This window comes from Centruroides vittatus, unplaced genomic scaffold, assembly GCF_030686945.1.
Source record: "Centruroides vittatus isolate TY-2023 unplaced genomic scaffold, ASM3068694v2 scaffold_861, whole genome shotgun sequence".
NCBI classification, from domain to species: domain Eukaryota; kingdom Metazoa; phylum Arthropoda; class Arachnida; order Scorpiones; family Buthidae; genus Centruroides; species Centruroides vittatus.
In genome coordinates, this window is record NW_027122718.1 from 7,830,325 (window position 1) to 7,846,913 (window position 16,589).

Consider the following 16,589-nt stretch of genomic DNA (forward strand, 5'->3'; position numbering starts at 1 on the left):
TTTTTTTCTAATGCCAAATGAGTTTGTTATTATCAGTCTTATAGAAAATCTAATTCAGTTTAAAAAGAGACTATTGTAGCTTGAGACAATCATTTTTTTTATATAGGCATATTCACATGATAAACAGAAAGTAATCCATAAGGTTAATTATGAATAATGAACTATTCCTTCCAACTACATTTTAGTTAAATAATTTGACTGTTAGCATTTTTTTTATTTCAAAAATTGATTTCTTATATTAGCATTTTTACAAATCATGTTATCGTACATAAATATTCATTATATTAATTCAAAATTCTTGTTTTTAAATAGGTGGTACATATTATATGATTTCACGCAGTCTTGGTCCCGAGTTTGGCGGCTCAATTGGCTTGATATTTGCATTAGCAAATGCAGTTGCTGTTGCTATGTATGTAGTGGGATTTGCTGAAACTGTTACAGACGTCATGTTAGTGAGTATAAAGTATTTCTTAATGTATTTTATTTTAAATTATTTATTTGTAATTTCTTTATCAAAATCATCAAAGCTTATACAGAATAATTTCAATATTTCAAGCAAATTTAGATCAAATTAATCTAATTAGAATGCTGATTATATTATTTTTATCTGAATTCATATAACTTTTTAAAATTTTATAGCATGGTTTTAGACTACATATTGGAAAGAATGAATATTTTTTTTTTTATTTAAAAATATCTGTGGCAAAGGCAGTTATGAAGTGAAAGGCTGAAATGTTAAACAATGTGAATCACTTAAAACATAGTGAGATTATACTTTTGGTGTATTAGTCACAGATGAGAATCGTTCGATGCAGACGAAGAAAATCCAGCCAGAATATCAATACCCTTTTTTTATTTACGGATATATACAGTAATGTGTAATACAGTATAATTACAACTTGACGTCGACTGAGGTTGGAGGTTGTTCGTGTTGATCGCCTGTTCGAAACATCCGCTTTCGGTAGTCGCTGGTCAGGAAGTGAGTGACCAGTTCAAAGTTCACTTTTTCCTCTTTTCTGTGCCCTCTATCGGTCCAAATCGGCACGTTGCCGACGGGCGCCACATACTGTAACTTTGTAAAGGGGGAAAAAGTTATTTATATATACCATAGGACTGTTAAGTCTTAAATTTTTTTTTCTTTAAAATGTATACTACATTAATATGTAAATAATACTTTTCCAGCATCATGAAATAATGTGCCAGATTTATCTTTTTAAGGACAAAAATATAGTGAATTTAATTAATAATTCCTCTCATGTGAATGGGAACAAGAATGGATTTTGTATAGTTCAATAATAAACAGTACAGTAGACACACAAATATATTTCAAAACAGTTTCCTATATTGACTACCTTGTAATTTAATTCCAAATTTAAGTTTTTTTTGTAAATAGTTCCATACTTTTTTATTTGCAAAATAAAGTGGACCTATTCTTTAAAAATTTATTTCATTATTTAATAGAAAGACAATAAAATATAGACATAGACATTAACAAAATCCTTTAGTTAACATTATACAATTATAAGTATACAACTAACATTTTTTATTTGTATAAGTTGCTGTTCCTTAAATGGAATAATTTATATAAATAAAAACTATTTTTTAAAATCCTTAAGTTGTATTACTTGCATTAAACACACAAAGTTGTACTGATGAGAGACATTTTTATTGTTTTTCGAAATGTATATACAATTAAAAAGTTCACAATAAAGGATATATATTAAATATCAAAATATTAAAATTTTGAATGATTCCTCTATAAAAATTGGGTCAAGAAAAACTATTGTTTAGATGTTAATCTAAATTACCTATTTACTTACTAAGTATAAATATACCTGGTTATTTGGAAGAGTAAAATAGAGTAGATTTGAATATTATAAATCTGTTCTGTATAAATTCTCTTAACACTTTTTATTTTCAAATTTCTTTTAGAAGTTATGCATTTTATTTCATTTTTTTTTTCCTGCCGTTTGAGTGCCTTCAACATTACAGGTAGTTAGGCTAATGCAGTGGTGTAGCTAGTTTCAGCCACCCAGCCTGTCAATTGCCACCCTCCCTCCCTTTGGAAATACATCATATACATCAAACTACTTAGACAACATTTTTCAATGAGTTGTATGATTTTTGTAATTGTTAACTCTTGGAATAGTTGATAATTTTACTTTTCTTAGTAATAAAACAGTGTTTAAAATTTTTTTAATGCCAAAAGTGCCACTCACCCCTAGCTATGCCACTGGGCTAATGAATGTAATGTTAATTCAGAGTTAATGCAAATTAATCCTTACACTGATAATGACAAGCATAATGAAGAAATAACACAACTTAAGTTAAATAACACTATTTATCAATAAGTTGAATAAAACAACGTTTTTATCATGCTTTCAAAAATATTAAAATAGAAAAGTATCTAACTTAAAATAAAAGTATTTGAACTTTTCACATTTTTTAATAGTGATAAATTCAAACATATTCAATTAAAGCAAAATGTATGTTATATATAATTTTTAATTATCAATATATAGACCTGTGTTAAAATTGAAAATATTATTTCAAGTAACAGCAGATTTTTGATTTTGACATGGAAAAACTTTACTTTTTCGTTTATACTTCAGAATAAAAAGATTATTATTCATAATTCTTATTATGTTTCTATTTAGAAATTTGATAATCTGTACTTGCTACTTGTTTTACTAGTTGATTGATTTTAATTTATGATACATGAATACAGACGAGGAATTAACTTGCATGCAAAAAAAACCAAAAATCACTTTTGGCAATACCAAGGGCGAAAGCATTAAAACTATAGTTTTTTGTAGACATAAATGTAATATAGTCTTTCATAAACCAGATCAATCAATCATTGTGAGGGAAAAAGTACTGGCATATTGCTCGAGGGAAATTTCATGTGTCTACATATAAAATTTTAGACATAATTTAGTTATAAGTATTCAAATTACTCATAAATATATGAAAGAAAATATTATTGAACATAATTTTATCCATAACATGTCCATTGTTATGAACTTAGACTATGTTGGAATTATAAATATCAGTTGAACTTTTATTCATGCAATTACTTAATTAGCATTTTATAACAATTCATGCATTAATTTATTATTTATATTTAATTTTAAAATAATTATTTTCCTATATTACTTGTTAATATTTTTATATATTGAATTAATGTTATAAGAATGAAAACTAAATGACTAATTTTTTTTAGGAAAATAAAGCCCAAATTTTTGAAACAAAAATGAATGATATGCGAATAATTAGCTGTGTAACAGTAGTATTTCTCTTAGGAATTGCTATTATTGGAACAGAATGGGAAACGAAGGTAATTGTCATAATTTTAATTCAAAATATATTTTAAAAGATGTTCAATTACTGAATATTTTTACATGGAACCAATTTTTAAATTGCTAGTCAATCTTGTTTTCATTTGACACTTTAACTGTAACTGAAATTATAAAGCCACTATTAGTTTTGAAATATTTACAGAAGTTTAGTCAATTTAATAATTGATTCACAATCTCAATTGTAGCATTTCAAAGTATATATTGTAATAACTTTTTTTATATTACATTTTTCCTTCTATGAGAGGACCTTTTTTTTTTATTTACATCCATTACATATTTTATCAGGTCTGCAATGAGGTTGGCAAGAGAGAGGCCTGTCATATTTGAGCTGAAAATTGAGCCTCCATGAAAATTTGAAGATCTAACCCAGACACAAACCCAAATCCTTCAGAGTGGCAAGCACATGTTTGCTGCCTCATTCATCTGCCTATTAACACTTCTTAATTATATACATGTTTTTTAAATATCAGTTCTCTTTCCTGTTATAATAGGAAAGAAATTACTTTCATTTATCAAACTTTTCTTCTTTCTTATGGCATCTCATGATAGGCATTGCAGAACTGCAGCATCCCAAAGAAAAATAATCAAAAAATAGTATTTTAATTTTTATTATATAGTATTTATATAAATTACAAAAGTTTATAACTTTGCAAATAAATGAATAAATGACTGCTAATTTCAAGAAATATATAAAATTATCATAAAACACTACCTATCATTTTTGTTACCCTGTGAAATAGGAAATATTCTAGGTATAATGTAAAATATAAAATACCTCTCATAAGAATAACATTGTCGTATCCTAACATTGTTTAAGAATTAACATGTGGGATCGGAGGTTCATAATCATGGTCTAGGACTCTTTTCGCAGTTCTGTAGTATACCTATTATTTTGCATGTCTTCCTTGTGTTCTTGAATGCATGTCTGGAGAATTCTAGTAGTAGCTCCAATAAAATTGTCACCCCTGAGAGATGGTGTTGCAAAGGTATGGAATCATGCATTCCCAATTTTTCCGAAAAGTCAACTTTATCTCTGTCATTGCATAATAGCTTACGTAAGGTAGATTGGGAAGTTAGTGGAACAATAAATTTGAATTTGTTTTGAATTGCCCCACTAGCTTCCCAATCTATCTTAATGGGTAATTACTGGAACTCTAGTTTCTGTTTAGACATCAAACTAGGTCTAGGTAGGCAAGGTCTAAAATATCAAAGAAACTATTCTTGCATAAGTTCATAAAATGTCAAAAAACTTTAATAAACTATAAATGTACAAGACTTTCTATCTAAAAATTATAATTAGTATAAAATTTAAATATTACAAATTATTATTAAAATTTCAAATTCGGTATTTATAATAAAATTACAATTATTCAAAATCTTAATTAACCTGATTACAGTAAATAACCTAGCAGAAGAAAAATCCTTAGTTAGCACCAAATCAATCACTTAAGCACTTACAATTCAACCGCTATACACTGAGCAGCAGTAATGAAGACTAGCTTGCTATGTCGGTTTGACAGTGGTATTTATATATTGTTAATTTGCATATTTGAACTTGCTTATAAAGATTAAAATGTTTCTTAACTTGTATTTCTACAAATATATTATCTAGTTACAAAAATATAATAGACTATTAGGAAATATTTAATATTTTACTTTATACCTAGAATATCTCACAAGGTAACAAAAATGATAGGTAGTGTTTTATGATAAAATTCTACAAATTCTGCATATATAACTTATATTATCTCAGCAGTTGTAATAAAAGTAAAGTATAACTTTTGATGTTGAAACAACCAATTTATAAATCTAATCAATTTGTGTCAAGTTCAATAGGTTCAGTATTGACAGAGATGAAAAAGGAAACTATGGGGAAGCATTTTTTTAGTTTTGTTTAGCCATATTGTCGGATGACATCAAATTAAACAAAAATACATTCAGCACTAAAAATAAAACTATAGATTACATTATGGAAATAAATCATCAAACAGAATTAAAATGGGAAATTTTAAATAATTATAAAAGAGGAGGTTATTTAACAAAAAAGCTATAAAAAGAAAAACAGATGATATTTTTTCATACTTTGGGCAACCAACCCATATTAGAGCTCCAATAAAGCAGAATTTTTGTTATATTTTAAATAATTCAGTTGTTATTGAATTGAGAGGATAAATATTTTCTCATATAATAGAAGATATTAAAAGAAAAAAATGGCAATAGTGACTAATTAGAATGGATTGGACAAAAAAAATAAAAGGTTAATGGAAAAATTTATTCTTTTTAAACTGGTTTTTTAGAGATTTATATTTCTCACTATTTGTGTTTTTATGTTCTGTATACTGTCATTAGTGGTATTCACAGTAAGTAGAAAAAAATTACTATATACAATGATCAAAAGTCACAATTTCAAAAATATTAGTTCATGTTATTTTCAGCATTTTTCTCATCTGTTTAACACAAAGATTGTTTAAACTGTTTTGCTCACTTTCTGAAACTTTTTTTTTAAAGCAACTCCTCCTGTCCAGTAATGTCCAGTCCAGTGAATCTGACTGCAAGGAGTGCCGGGTTACACAAGCTTTGTGTTAAACAGACATGTTATTTTCAACAGTTTTTTTCGTGTAAACTAACATTTTAGAAATTTTTCATTTTTGACAAGTGAAAAAATTATAATAATGTTTCTGATAATGTATTACAGAAACCTGAAACACTAGAAATAATAAAAAATATAAATTCCTAAAAAAGCAGTTTTAAGGAGTAAGTTGATACTGGAGCTGTTATGTTTTAAGTAATGTAAAAATTGTTCAATAAACTGGAAGAAAAATTAATACAAATATTCCATCCTATTTTGGACATTGGTCATTTTAAAACATTACAGCAAAACTTTGCAAAACAAATGTGTGCCATATTCTTCAATTTTTTTCTACTTGACAAAAAAAGTTTAACAACGAATTTATGGATACTTGTTCAAAGTTTTGATATTTATTTCTTCTGTAAGAGTATATCTAAATTCAATAGTACCAATGATATATGCTAATAATTAAGAAAAAGAATTGGAAATTAACAGATGTTAATAAAAATTTTTTTTTTTACATTCAAAATGCAAATTTTCTGAGAAATTCATATAATATAGTATAATGTATAATTAAATATTACTTAGTAGTTATTTATATTTTACTTAGTTTATATTTTAATAGTGTGTCATTTTTTTATTTATTAAATACTATTCTGATTTCTTTTCAGCTTGAAAAGAAATGATGTTTTTATTTTTTTTTTTCCCCTAATCGTAAAATTATTTAATATAAGATAAATATTTACATTGTATTTTTTGCAAACAACTTCACTTAGTCAATATTTTAAAAAGTCGCTATGACTGAATACAATGATCAAAATGTTCACTTCATGAATTTGTAGAATAGCAAAACTAAAGAATTAATTTGTTTTTACTTATTAATGAAAAAATTTTGTAAATTTTAAATGTGATTTTAATTACTTTTTTCATAGATCTTTTTTATAAAATCTTTGTTGTCCTTGAACAAAGAAATGGCCTTTTATCTTAAAGATGATTGGTATCTTAAAGTTTAAATTATTAAAATAATTTTTCTTAATTTCAGGCTCAAATTGTTCTTCTCCTTATCCTTTTAAGTGCCATGGGAAATTTTATTATTGGTAGCCTTCTTACACCTACAGATGCTCAAATAGCTCAGGGATTTGTAGGATGGAATCGTAAGCAAAGTTGTTTTGATATATTGTTATAATATATTAATTACTTATATAACTGCCTTATTATATTAGAATATTTATGTGAATAATTTCAAATGATTTCAAATTCAAACAAAAGCTAATTAAATATTTGCATTTTTAAATATTTAAATCATTCAGTTATATGCTGATATTGAAAACTAGGAAAATCAAAAGCAAATTAGACATATCATTCATAACTTGTCAAAACAGCCTAAACAGAACTCTAGGAAGAATTGTCTCCCTATTGTTACTTTATATTCTTGTCCAGAACATTCAAAATAATAAAATTTACTTAATATAAACACAAGTTTTCTTTAACTGTTCATAAGTTATGCAAATTAAAAGATAAAAATCTAACTAAAAAAAAAAAATAGATAGAGTAGAAACTAACTAAAACTAAGTTTTGTTTATAAACAAAGATTGGAAGCTAAAATCTTATTTTTCATTTAAGAACTTTAATTCATAAATATTAGAAATCTGACAACTAGTTTTATGGAGTATTAGGATTTTTATCTTCATGATCTTGAGAATTTTTAATATAAAAGTTACTATTTACAATGTAACATAATAAAGTTAATTGTCTTCACTGACTTTACTTATTCACAGACATGAAATGCTTGAGTAGAAACAGATGTTTTAAAGAAAAATATAAAATGGTACAGTTAAAAATGAGTGTTGCATGCATTAACAGATACCTGAAATCTCAAAGTAAAATATTTTCTGCTACAAGGTCTGAAATGGTTGTTTTTGCATAATTAATGTTTGGATTAATCAATTGGGATGATATTTGGTGTAAATCATTAGGGGAACAACATTAAATAATTATGTAAAATTTTATCCATGTACTATAAATAATTCAAGAGATTTAAAAAAAAAAATTACATTGGTATATAATTCTGCTCTTCACTGTATATAATGAAAAATAATAGTTTCATTGTCAAAATGTATGTGAAATTCTTTTGATCAATATAAATTTTGTCAAAGTTTACATGTATAATTAATTACCAATTTGAGAAATGGCAATTACAGGCAGCATAATTGTGTAAAAAATGAACAGAAAATTGTCACCTTGTACATATGTTTAAAAAAAAATGGGATTGTAGGTTAATGGAAACATGAAAACATATCCATATTCCAAACAGTTTGATTCTTTCTCTTGTAGCCGAGAACAAATAATTGAATCCAAGGAATCACTTGGCATCGATAAAAATTAAAATCTTTAATATTTACAATTAATAATGATTCTTTTCCAAGAAATAATGTACAAAACTTACAAGCTATGAATATACAAATATATGGTACCAACACTGACAATAATACTGAACGAGTCCCACGTGCTGACAAAGGAAGATAGAGTTACATTAGAAATAAGCTAGATTAACTAAAATACAATATAAGGGCCCTGGATCAAGATGGGGTTGTTATAGGAAATCAGATGGCAAAAATAAACCTAGTCCATTCTTCAAGAGGGTTTCCTTTCCGTTATGTAGTCGCACATGTCCTCTTCTCTCCAGCTCCTCTCTCCAAAAGATGATCATCTCCTGGTGCATTCCCTACCTCTCCTTTCATGCCAACCCCTTTTGTTTTAGAGACACGTCGGACCATTGGATCAACCAGTCAGGGTGATCCAAATAAACAAAAGCCAGAAGTGAAGTTTTGAACAAAAGTGGTGAAAGAGAAAAATAACCAGGCTTAACCAAGCCACTCTTAACACTGATCTGCTTGTCTATGCTGTAGTCGTTAATCCGAATCAATTGGGGACTGGGGTTGTTCGGATTAGTGATTTGTTCGGATAACCAATTATGTACGGAAAAATATATTAACCTGTCCGATGTTCAAATTTTTCTCCATTGCGTGTCGCTTCGTGTTGAATTTTCGTCAATTTTTAAGCCTAACAAAAATTTTTATAATAAAGGCTATTGTATCGTTAAAAATTATCTCTATTTTGTTTGTACAAAATAAATATATTGAAGAATATAAAAAACATGAAAATTATACTTTAGAAGTAAATTCTAGTATCAAAAACGTTCGATTCAGCACGACACAGTCCGACTGAAAATCGTTCAGATAACCAGCAATTCGGATTACCGGGGGTTCGGATTAACGACTCTCAACTGTACTTTAATAATTCAAACTTACTAGATTGTATTTTGTATTTTTAACAATATATCTTATAATCTCTTAACTAATTTCAGTTATTAGCAAATTTTTTCTACGTGATCTTGTATGATCAACAGCCATAAGCTTTGGCATGATGCTTCACTATTTTAACAATAGTTTTTATCAGCTTCCAGCAGAACTTCGTATTTTAATATTTTTCAAATTGATGATGACAGTAATTTCAGTGAGATTCACCAGATTACATTGTCCCAAATAACCAATATATAGAATACTTAATGTCAGATTCTGTTTAAGTATTAACATTTAAATCACCAAATTTGGTTTTACAATTTCCCACAATTTCAGGCATTTTTATATTATGCACTTATTCATAAAGTTATAGTATTGACAAGGCAGACAAAAAAATTAAATTTTGGAATGTATTTAACTTGTTTTTGAAATTATTTTTATATTACTATTAATAAATTTTGAAAATAAATGAATTTTATTATTTTATATATACTTTATATAAAATGTCTTTCACATAATTTGTCTGATTATTATTTAAATTATTATAATTATTATATAAAATCTAAAATTTGAATATAGAAAAATGCACAATTTTTTTTATAAATATTGCATTCTATTTAAATTTATTTCTTAGTTGAGCTTGGAGCAGAGAATTTTATGCCAGGATTTAGAGATGGTGAAGATTTTTTCTCAGTTTTTGCAGTATTTTTCCCAGCTGCAACAGGTATACTTGCAGGAGCAAACATATCTGGCGATTTAAAAGTAATTGTTTTTTTTTATTCCTTTTTTAAAAAAATAATATCTATATTGAAATTTTTGCTTCGTATTTTTTAGAAATACAGAAAATCTTTACTTGACATCATTGATAGGTTCTTAAACTGCAGTTTAAGTGAAAATGATGTATAACAAAACCAGTTTTACTAAAGACTAATTGATATACACAAGATATATAATGTGATTAATAATATATTCTAATTGTATTGTTTGCAACCACCAACATTTATTTCCCACGTCATAGAATCAATTTTACTATTTATAAAAAAATTAGACACACTTGTAATCATTTAAAATTATTATTTGTATCTTTCTTCAACATTATAATGAAATGATGTTAAGTGAGGACATGCTGTACTTTAAGACACTAATTTAATTTATTTTTAAACCAACTACTGTTTTTGGTATGAAAATGATGAAACATTGAATTATATTATCTTTAAACCTTGTTTCATTTATAATTATTTTTAATTTAAATTTTTATTTAAACTTTAATTTTAATTATTTAGTTTAAAATACAAATTATATTAATAAAGACTTTTTCTTTTAGGATCCTCAGAAATCTATACCTAGAGGAACACTTTTAGCAATATTGCTCACAACAATATCATATTTATTATTTGCTGTAGCAGTTGGATCTACAGTTTATAGAGACGCTAATGGAATGGTAGAATTTGTTCATAACAACACTTTACATCTTCTGAGAAACTGCAGTTTAGGAGAAAAGGGAGTGTGCCCTTATGGATTAATTCCATATTATCAAGTAATTAATATTGTTCTGCTTGTTATACATGGGTACAGTAAAACATCACTTATGTGGCTACCTTTTGGTGTTAAGATTTCTGGCACATAAGTGTGGTGATAACCTAGGTGAATGTTATGAAAAAATTAACACACAGAACTGTAATTAGAGTATCATACTGAATCCAGCTAAAAGTTTAATACAGGTCATAAAAGTAAACAAAAAAATAATAAAATAAAAAGTTTGCTTAATACTGTATTTTATCTCTTGCAAGTAATTCAAACTTTTCATATTAACATTGAATAATAGAATATTGAAAAACAGAGTACATGTACAATAAATAGCTGTGTGCAGAAGGATTCATTCAAATGCTGTACAGTACAGTCTACTAAGGGTAGTAAACAATTCTATTACCATTTCATAAAAATATCTAAGGGTATTAAAGTTTTATTTAAATACTGTGTTTTTTATTTAATTTTTTAGAATTTTTTCAGAAGTTATTAGATATGCAGAAGTGTCCAAGTGTAAGGAAAAGTGTTAATTATTAAACTAGCTCTTACATCAGGTTGAGTGTTGCAAGTGACACATCATTGATATAGACTAAGAATTGCTGATTTACAGTTATATTTTTTTACAAAATATCCTCTGATTTTTGTATAAAATTACTGAACAAATATATAATTGTCTTTTTTCTTGCTAAATTGTGGAGATTAAATTTAATTTTTCCAGTGTAAATAAAGTTTTATTTTATTTGAATGTCATCTGTGGGAGGGAACTCTGCAAACTGTTTGAGCTTTTTTGCTAAGTTTTGAATTTCATTTTTAAAGTGCTTTAAACAATACATTGAGTTTAGAAACATTGGGTTTTTTTCCTCTTCTGTTAGCTACATAAACAGGGATAAATATTATTTTAGGACACCTATCTTTACCACTTAAGTGAGGTAGCCAGTGGTTACCAGGTGGAGTTAGATATATATTAAAACTTATGCAGTATTACAGGAGAATTTCAGGGATGACCACGAAGCAATGTTTTACTGTGTATATAACACATTATTGTTATAATAAGTGTGTATTTTCAATGGAATATTATAAATATTCCAGATTGTTTGTAATAATTTAACTACTTTGTATACTTACAAAAATTTTCATTTAAAAAATTTATCTTGATATAATTATTTATTAGTACAAATTATGTAATAGTAAGTATTTGGAAAATTTAAAATTTTAAGTCTTTAAATGGTTTAAATTAGGGTTTCTCAAACAGGATCCCAGTTGTTTAACCCAGGAAACTCTTCTCATCCCGGAAATCTTGCAAATTTCTTAAAGTTTACTTTACATTTTTCTTTTTTTGTGTTAAAGTTGAGGAAATTTTGTAAATAGAAAGTATAATTAACTCATAAACTGTCAGAATACATTTGTATTTATTAATTTTAAGCCAATTTATTAGTTTTTTTAAATTTTTGCTTGTTATGACATCTCAGATTGTCAATAATCAATATGTATTTGTGGCAGGACTTGTTAGACTAATGTTGCTTGTTGGAGATTAGTAAAAACTAGTTACTCTCGTAACTGGTTATATAACAAAGAAACGAAGATTACACTGTCTTGACTCACAGAAGGTCAGTGCTGGAAAAGGGAGTGTGAAATGAGGTCAACAGCGCGACCAACCTTTTATTACATAATGGAAGAATGTTTACAAAACATTGTGACACAATTCGTTGTACGTGACGATGTCATATAACATTTGACAATAATTTTGATCGTTGATTCCAACATGACTCTGAAATTTGAATTTTCTCTTGTCAGAACCTGTAATATCTTAAGTAATTGTGCCAATGCTGTCTTAATTTTAACTATGCCCAGTAACTTCAATAACTGCATTATGTCAGGTTGTGCAAATTGGACAAGGATATAAACGAGTATGACGTTTTTCTTCATAAACCTGATTATTAAAGCCAAATGAACTGCCAAATTATTAGGCTATAAGCCTGATACTGCTATTAAAGCAGCAGAGGTAGACAAGTCCAAGAATACTTGAGAGCAAAAGAAGTACTGCAATGCATCTCGAAAACGAACTAGAAACCTTCCAGGCTATGGGTGAAAAAACACATAACATTTGTCTTTAATGCATTTAAGAGGAGAAAATTCCACCCACATCCATTGAATTGGAAAAGGCATTTTCAGTAGCAGGACTTTTCATTATTAAAATAACCAGATTGAGTGATTGGAGTATTGACCATCTTTTGGTTTTCAAAATCTTACAAAATCATAAATTTTTTATATTATGTTTATTTAAAAAGCAAAAATTACTTTCTTATAAGTTTGATCTAAGTTCATTTTTTCTTTAAATTTTCAACTCAATTCAAAGGTGGGGTTTTTTTTGTAAGCAGTTTCCAACAAACTTTAATAAATTTTTTCTATTTGTGAAAATTTCTATGTAATTCAAAGGTAATTTTAATATATACTTCACACAGCATTATTATTATTATTTTTGGAGGTCCTTATCTTTATCCTTGTCCTTGCAGAATGTATAATTATTTTTCAATTTTTAAAATTAATATCATTTGATTTAAAGATGTTTTTTATATTTTAAAAATAATTAATTATATCCCAGGAAACAGTTCACTTTTTTTCCTGAAATCCCGGGACAAGCAAAAGACCAGGAAATGAGAAACCCTAGTTTAAATGTTGTTAGCCTTAAAATCTTGATTAAAAAAAAACGACTTCTTTTTTGTTGCTAATTAATATATTGTAAACTAAGTATTTTGAGTATTTTGTTTCAGACAATGAAATTAGTTGCTGCATTTGATCCGTTAATATATGCAGGTATTTTTGCTGCCACTCTTTCATCAGCATTGGCTAGTTTAGTCAGTGCACCAAAAGTTTTCCAGGTATTTTACTAATTTTTACTGTTTTTAATTTAATATTTGTTGAAAATTTATTGAAAATTAATAATTTAAGTATTTGTGATTAAACGAAATAAAATTAGAATTGTATTAATAAATCTAATTTTCTTTATTTGATCTTTAAAGTCACGCCTCTCGTCCTATATGAGAGAGCATTTTTTTTTACACAAGTAAATATGGCATTTTATGTATAATGTTCATTCAAAGAAAATTATACAATATACAATAAGGAGCGTGAATCATCATCTTTTCTTCTAGCACAGAATGAACCAACCTGGAATGTGAATTCAATTTGCAGAAAACAAAAAAAAATCACAGATAATAGCATGATGGAGCATGCACACAATCTGGGACTTCCCTCTCCTTGCCACTCATTATGTGAAATTTTGCTCATTAAACAAGTCATTTTTTAAAAATTTGATTTGCTCATTATGCAAAGCACTCATTATGCGAGGTTCTGCTGTATACGTTTTCACCATGTTCAGATGTTACAAGTTGCACTCTTTTTTCTCTTTCTGGTATACACATTTTACTGTTTATGGAGAGCAACTCTACACCCTTTCTCTTCTGTATTGTATATTAGATGGGGCTTGTTGAAAATATCTAACCTTAAACATACATCCTTCAACTTATCAAATTAGTTGCTAACAACACACCTATTGATCTTTGCAGCTCTACTCAGGTTCATACTCTGAACTCTTTTTCTGGCAATTTCCAGATTATTATTAATAGCGAGGTTGCAATTAAAGTTTTTATCTCTAAAACATGAACATCGAGTGCCGCTTATAAGATAGTGGTGCTCAACGTTCACGTTTTAGAGATGAGAACTTCGGTTGCAACCTCGCTATTATATAAATTACTGCATCTTACAGAATGTGTTTGAGGCTTATAATAAAACTCATGAAAGAAAATTGATATCAATTGCGGGCCTTATTTACAGCTCTTGTTAACCAGTGCTTTCCATCAGTGTTTTACCAACGTAAATAAATGCACATTAACTAGAAAATATCAGTACCTCATCTTATTCTACTCATCACATACTTTATTATGACATAACAGGTTCATGTATGTCAAGTTACTAAAAGATGAAGAACATATTTATCAAATTACTTTGAAATAGTAAAAACTACAAATTCTGCTGATGTTTGTTTGCACTTCAATTGTATCAAACATGGTGGAATCATCTTCAACTGATATGGTTTTTGATATAGCTGGTAAAGGACAAGTGTTTTCAAAAATAATAAAATAATAATACACGAAGAACTGAAAAAATATTTAGTTCAGTATTATTTTATTATTAATACAAAATTATTGCTTTTAGCTACTTTAGACATTAATTTGTCTCATAAAAATAAATTCCAATTATTTGTATTATGCTTGTTTAAGATTGTTGTAAGTTATTTATTTATGGCTTATTAACAATAATATCAATAGGAATAATTAATGTTTAATGATTAAGAAAAAGTTAATTTTAATATTATTGTTAAAATTAAATGAAATAAACTAAATTATGTGTAAAATAAATAGCTGGAAAGTTTAAGTAAACAGTATTTAGATCAATTCTTTAATTAATATTTGTAATCAGAGAAAATAATTATAATATATACTACACATGATTGAATTTAAAAATTTAGTAATACAATTTTTTCTTCTTTCATTCACTCACTAAAACTTATACAACAGTCTTTTCCTAGAAGCCATACTCAACAATATATAACTATTTATATAAACTGGAAAAAAATATACTGGAAAATAAAACCTGAAAATGCATATCCTCCCTATATGAAATATGTGTATATTTCTAAGGTGACCAACTTTTTTACAATGAAAAGGAGGACACAAATAAATTGAAGGAAAAAATATTGTAAATAAAAAAACATTTTATTCACTACAACAATAATACACCATAATAATCTCTACTGCACACATGTGCCGTGTCATGTTTTGTAAGAAATAAGCAAATCCACTTGCGTGTACTGTGCTCTCTCAAGATCTCCCCTCATGTAGAATGCATGCATTTCATAATCGCATCTTGTCACACTGTACCGAGCCATGATGAATCTTCATGTCAAATACAAACACATCACATGCAACGGATCGGCTCGGCATCAATTGAATACGGAGATTTACAGAGTAGTCTTCAAATATTGAAAAGGAGGACATGTAGGAGAACTTTTCGAGGGAGGACAACTTACAAAAGGACTGACTTCCTTAAAGGCGAACAATTGAACACCTTAATATTTCATATAGGGTATGCATATTGGGGGGGGGGTTTTTTCAGTCCAATCTTTTAAACTTTCCATTTAATATCACGTTCAATATTTGTAATATTTCATAACATGCAAATTCTTTTTGCACATTATCATTATTTCTGTCTTCTCTTTGTTTATAACACAACCATTCACAACTGGATAAACTTGATAAAAACAGTAACTGAAACCAAAAACCAGCAAAAAAGGTAACAGAACTAACATTTTCCATGGTTCCAAAGCAATTAAAACACAACAGGGAATTGCCATACACATGTGGAGGTGACATGAGGGAGGGAGAGAGGATAGTAAGTTTACAGTTTGTAGAATGACTTTCATGCAGGGGATGAAATCTACATTGCAAAAGTTAATGGTAGTATTTTTTCAGGTAGTCTTGTAAATTTCTACTTGCTCTAAATATCTGAGCTGTTGTTTTTGGGTGGAGCTATATATGAGGTAAGCATGGTTGAAATGCATGTCTATGTTGGTATCAGAGGCAAAGGTAGCTGACCCTTTCAGGATGGAATTCCAATGTTCTCTGAGGCAGGTGTTTACATAGGTATTACAATGCACTTTTATTCTAAGTTGGGGTTTGTTCTGTGATCTGTCACAGGGATAAAATATATACCTTGTTTGAGGTGCATGTCTGGATGGTCTTTAGCATTGCAGAGTAGAGTGTAAACCAGGGA

The 16,589-nt window shown here is 27.6% G+C and overlaps 1 protein-coding gene across 2 annotated transcripts in view; it reads left to right on the top strand.

Annotated features, from left to right (window-relative positions):
- Nucleotides 1–16,589, top strand: part of LOC136990015 (solute carrier family 12 member 2-like) — an 80,746-nt gene that overhangs the window by 28,176 nt on the left and 35,981 nt on the right. For both annotated transcript variants that reach the window (XM_067288336.1, XM_067288337.1), the window contains exons 5-10: nucleotides 313–452; nucleotides 3,224–3,337; nucleotides 6,971–7,082; nucleotides 9,865–9,992; nucleotides 10,555–10,767; nucleotides 13,529–13,636. In XM_067288336.1, coding sequence (XP_067144437.1) covers nucleotides 313–452; nucleotides 3,224–3,337; nucleotides 6,971–7,082; nucleotides 9,865–9,992; nucleotides 10,555–10,767; nucleotides 13,529–13,636 — 815 coding nt within the window. The remainder of the gene's footprint in view (nucleotides 1–312; nucleotides 453–3,223; nucleotides 3,338–6,970; nucleotides 7,083–9,864; nucleotides 9,993–10,554; nucleotides 10,768–13,528; nucleotides 13,637–16,589) is intronic.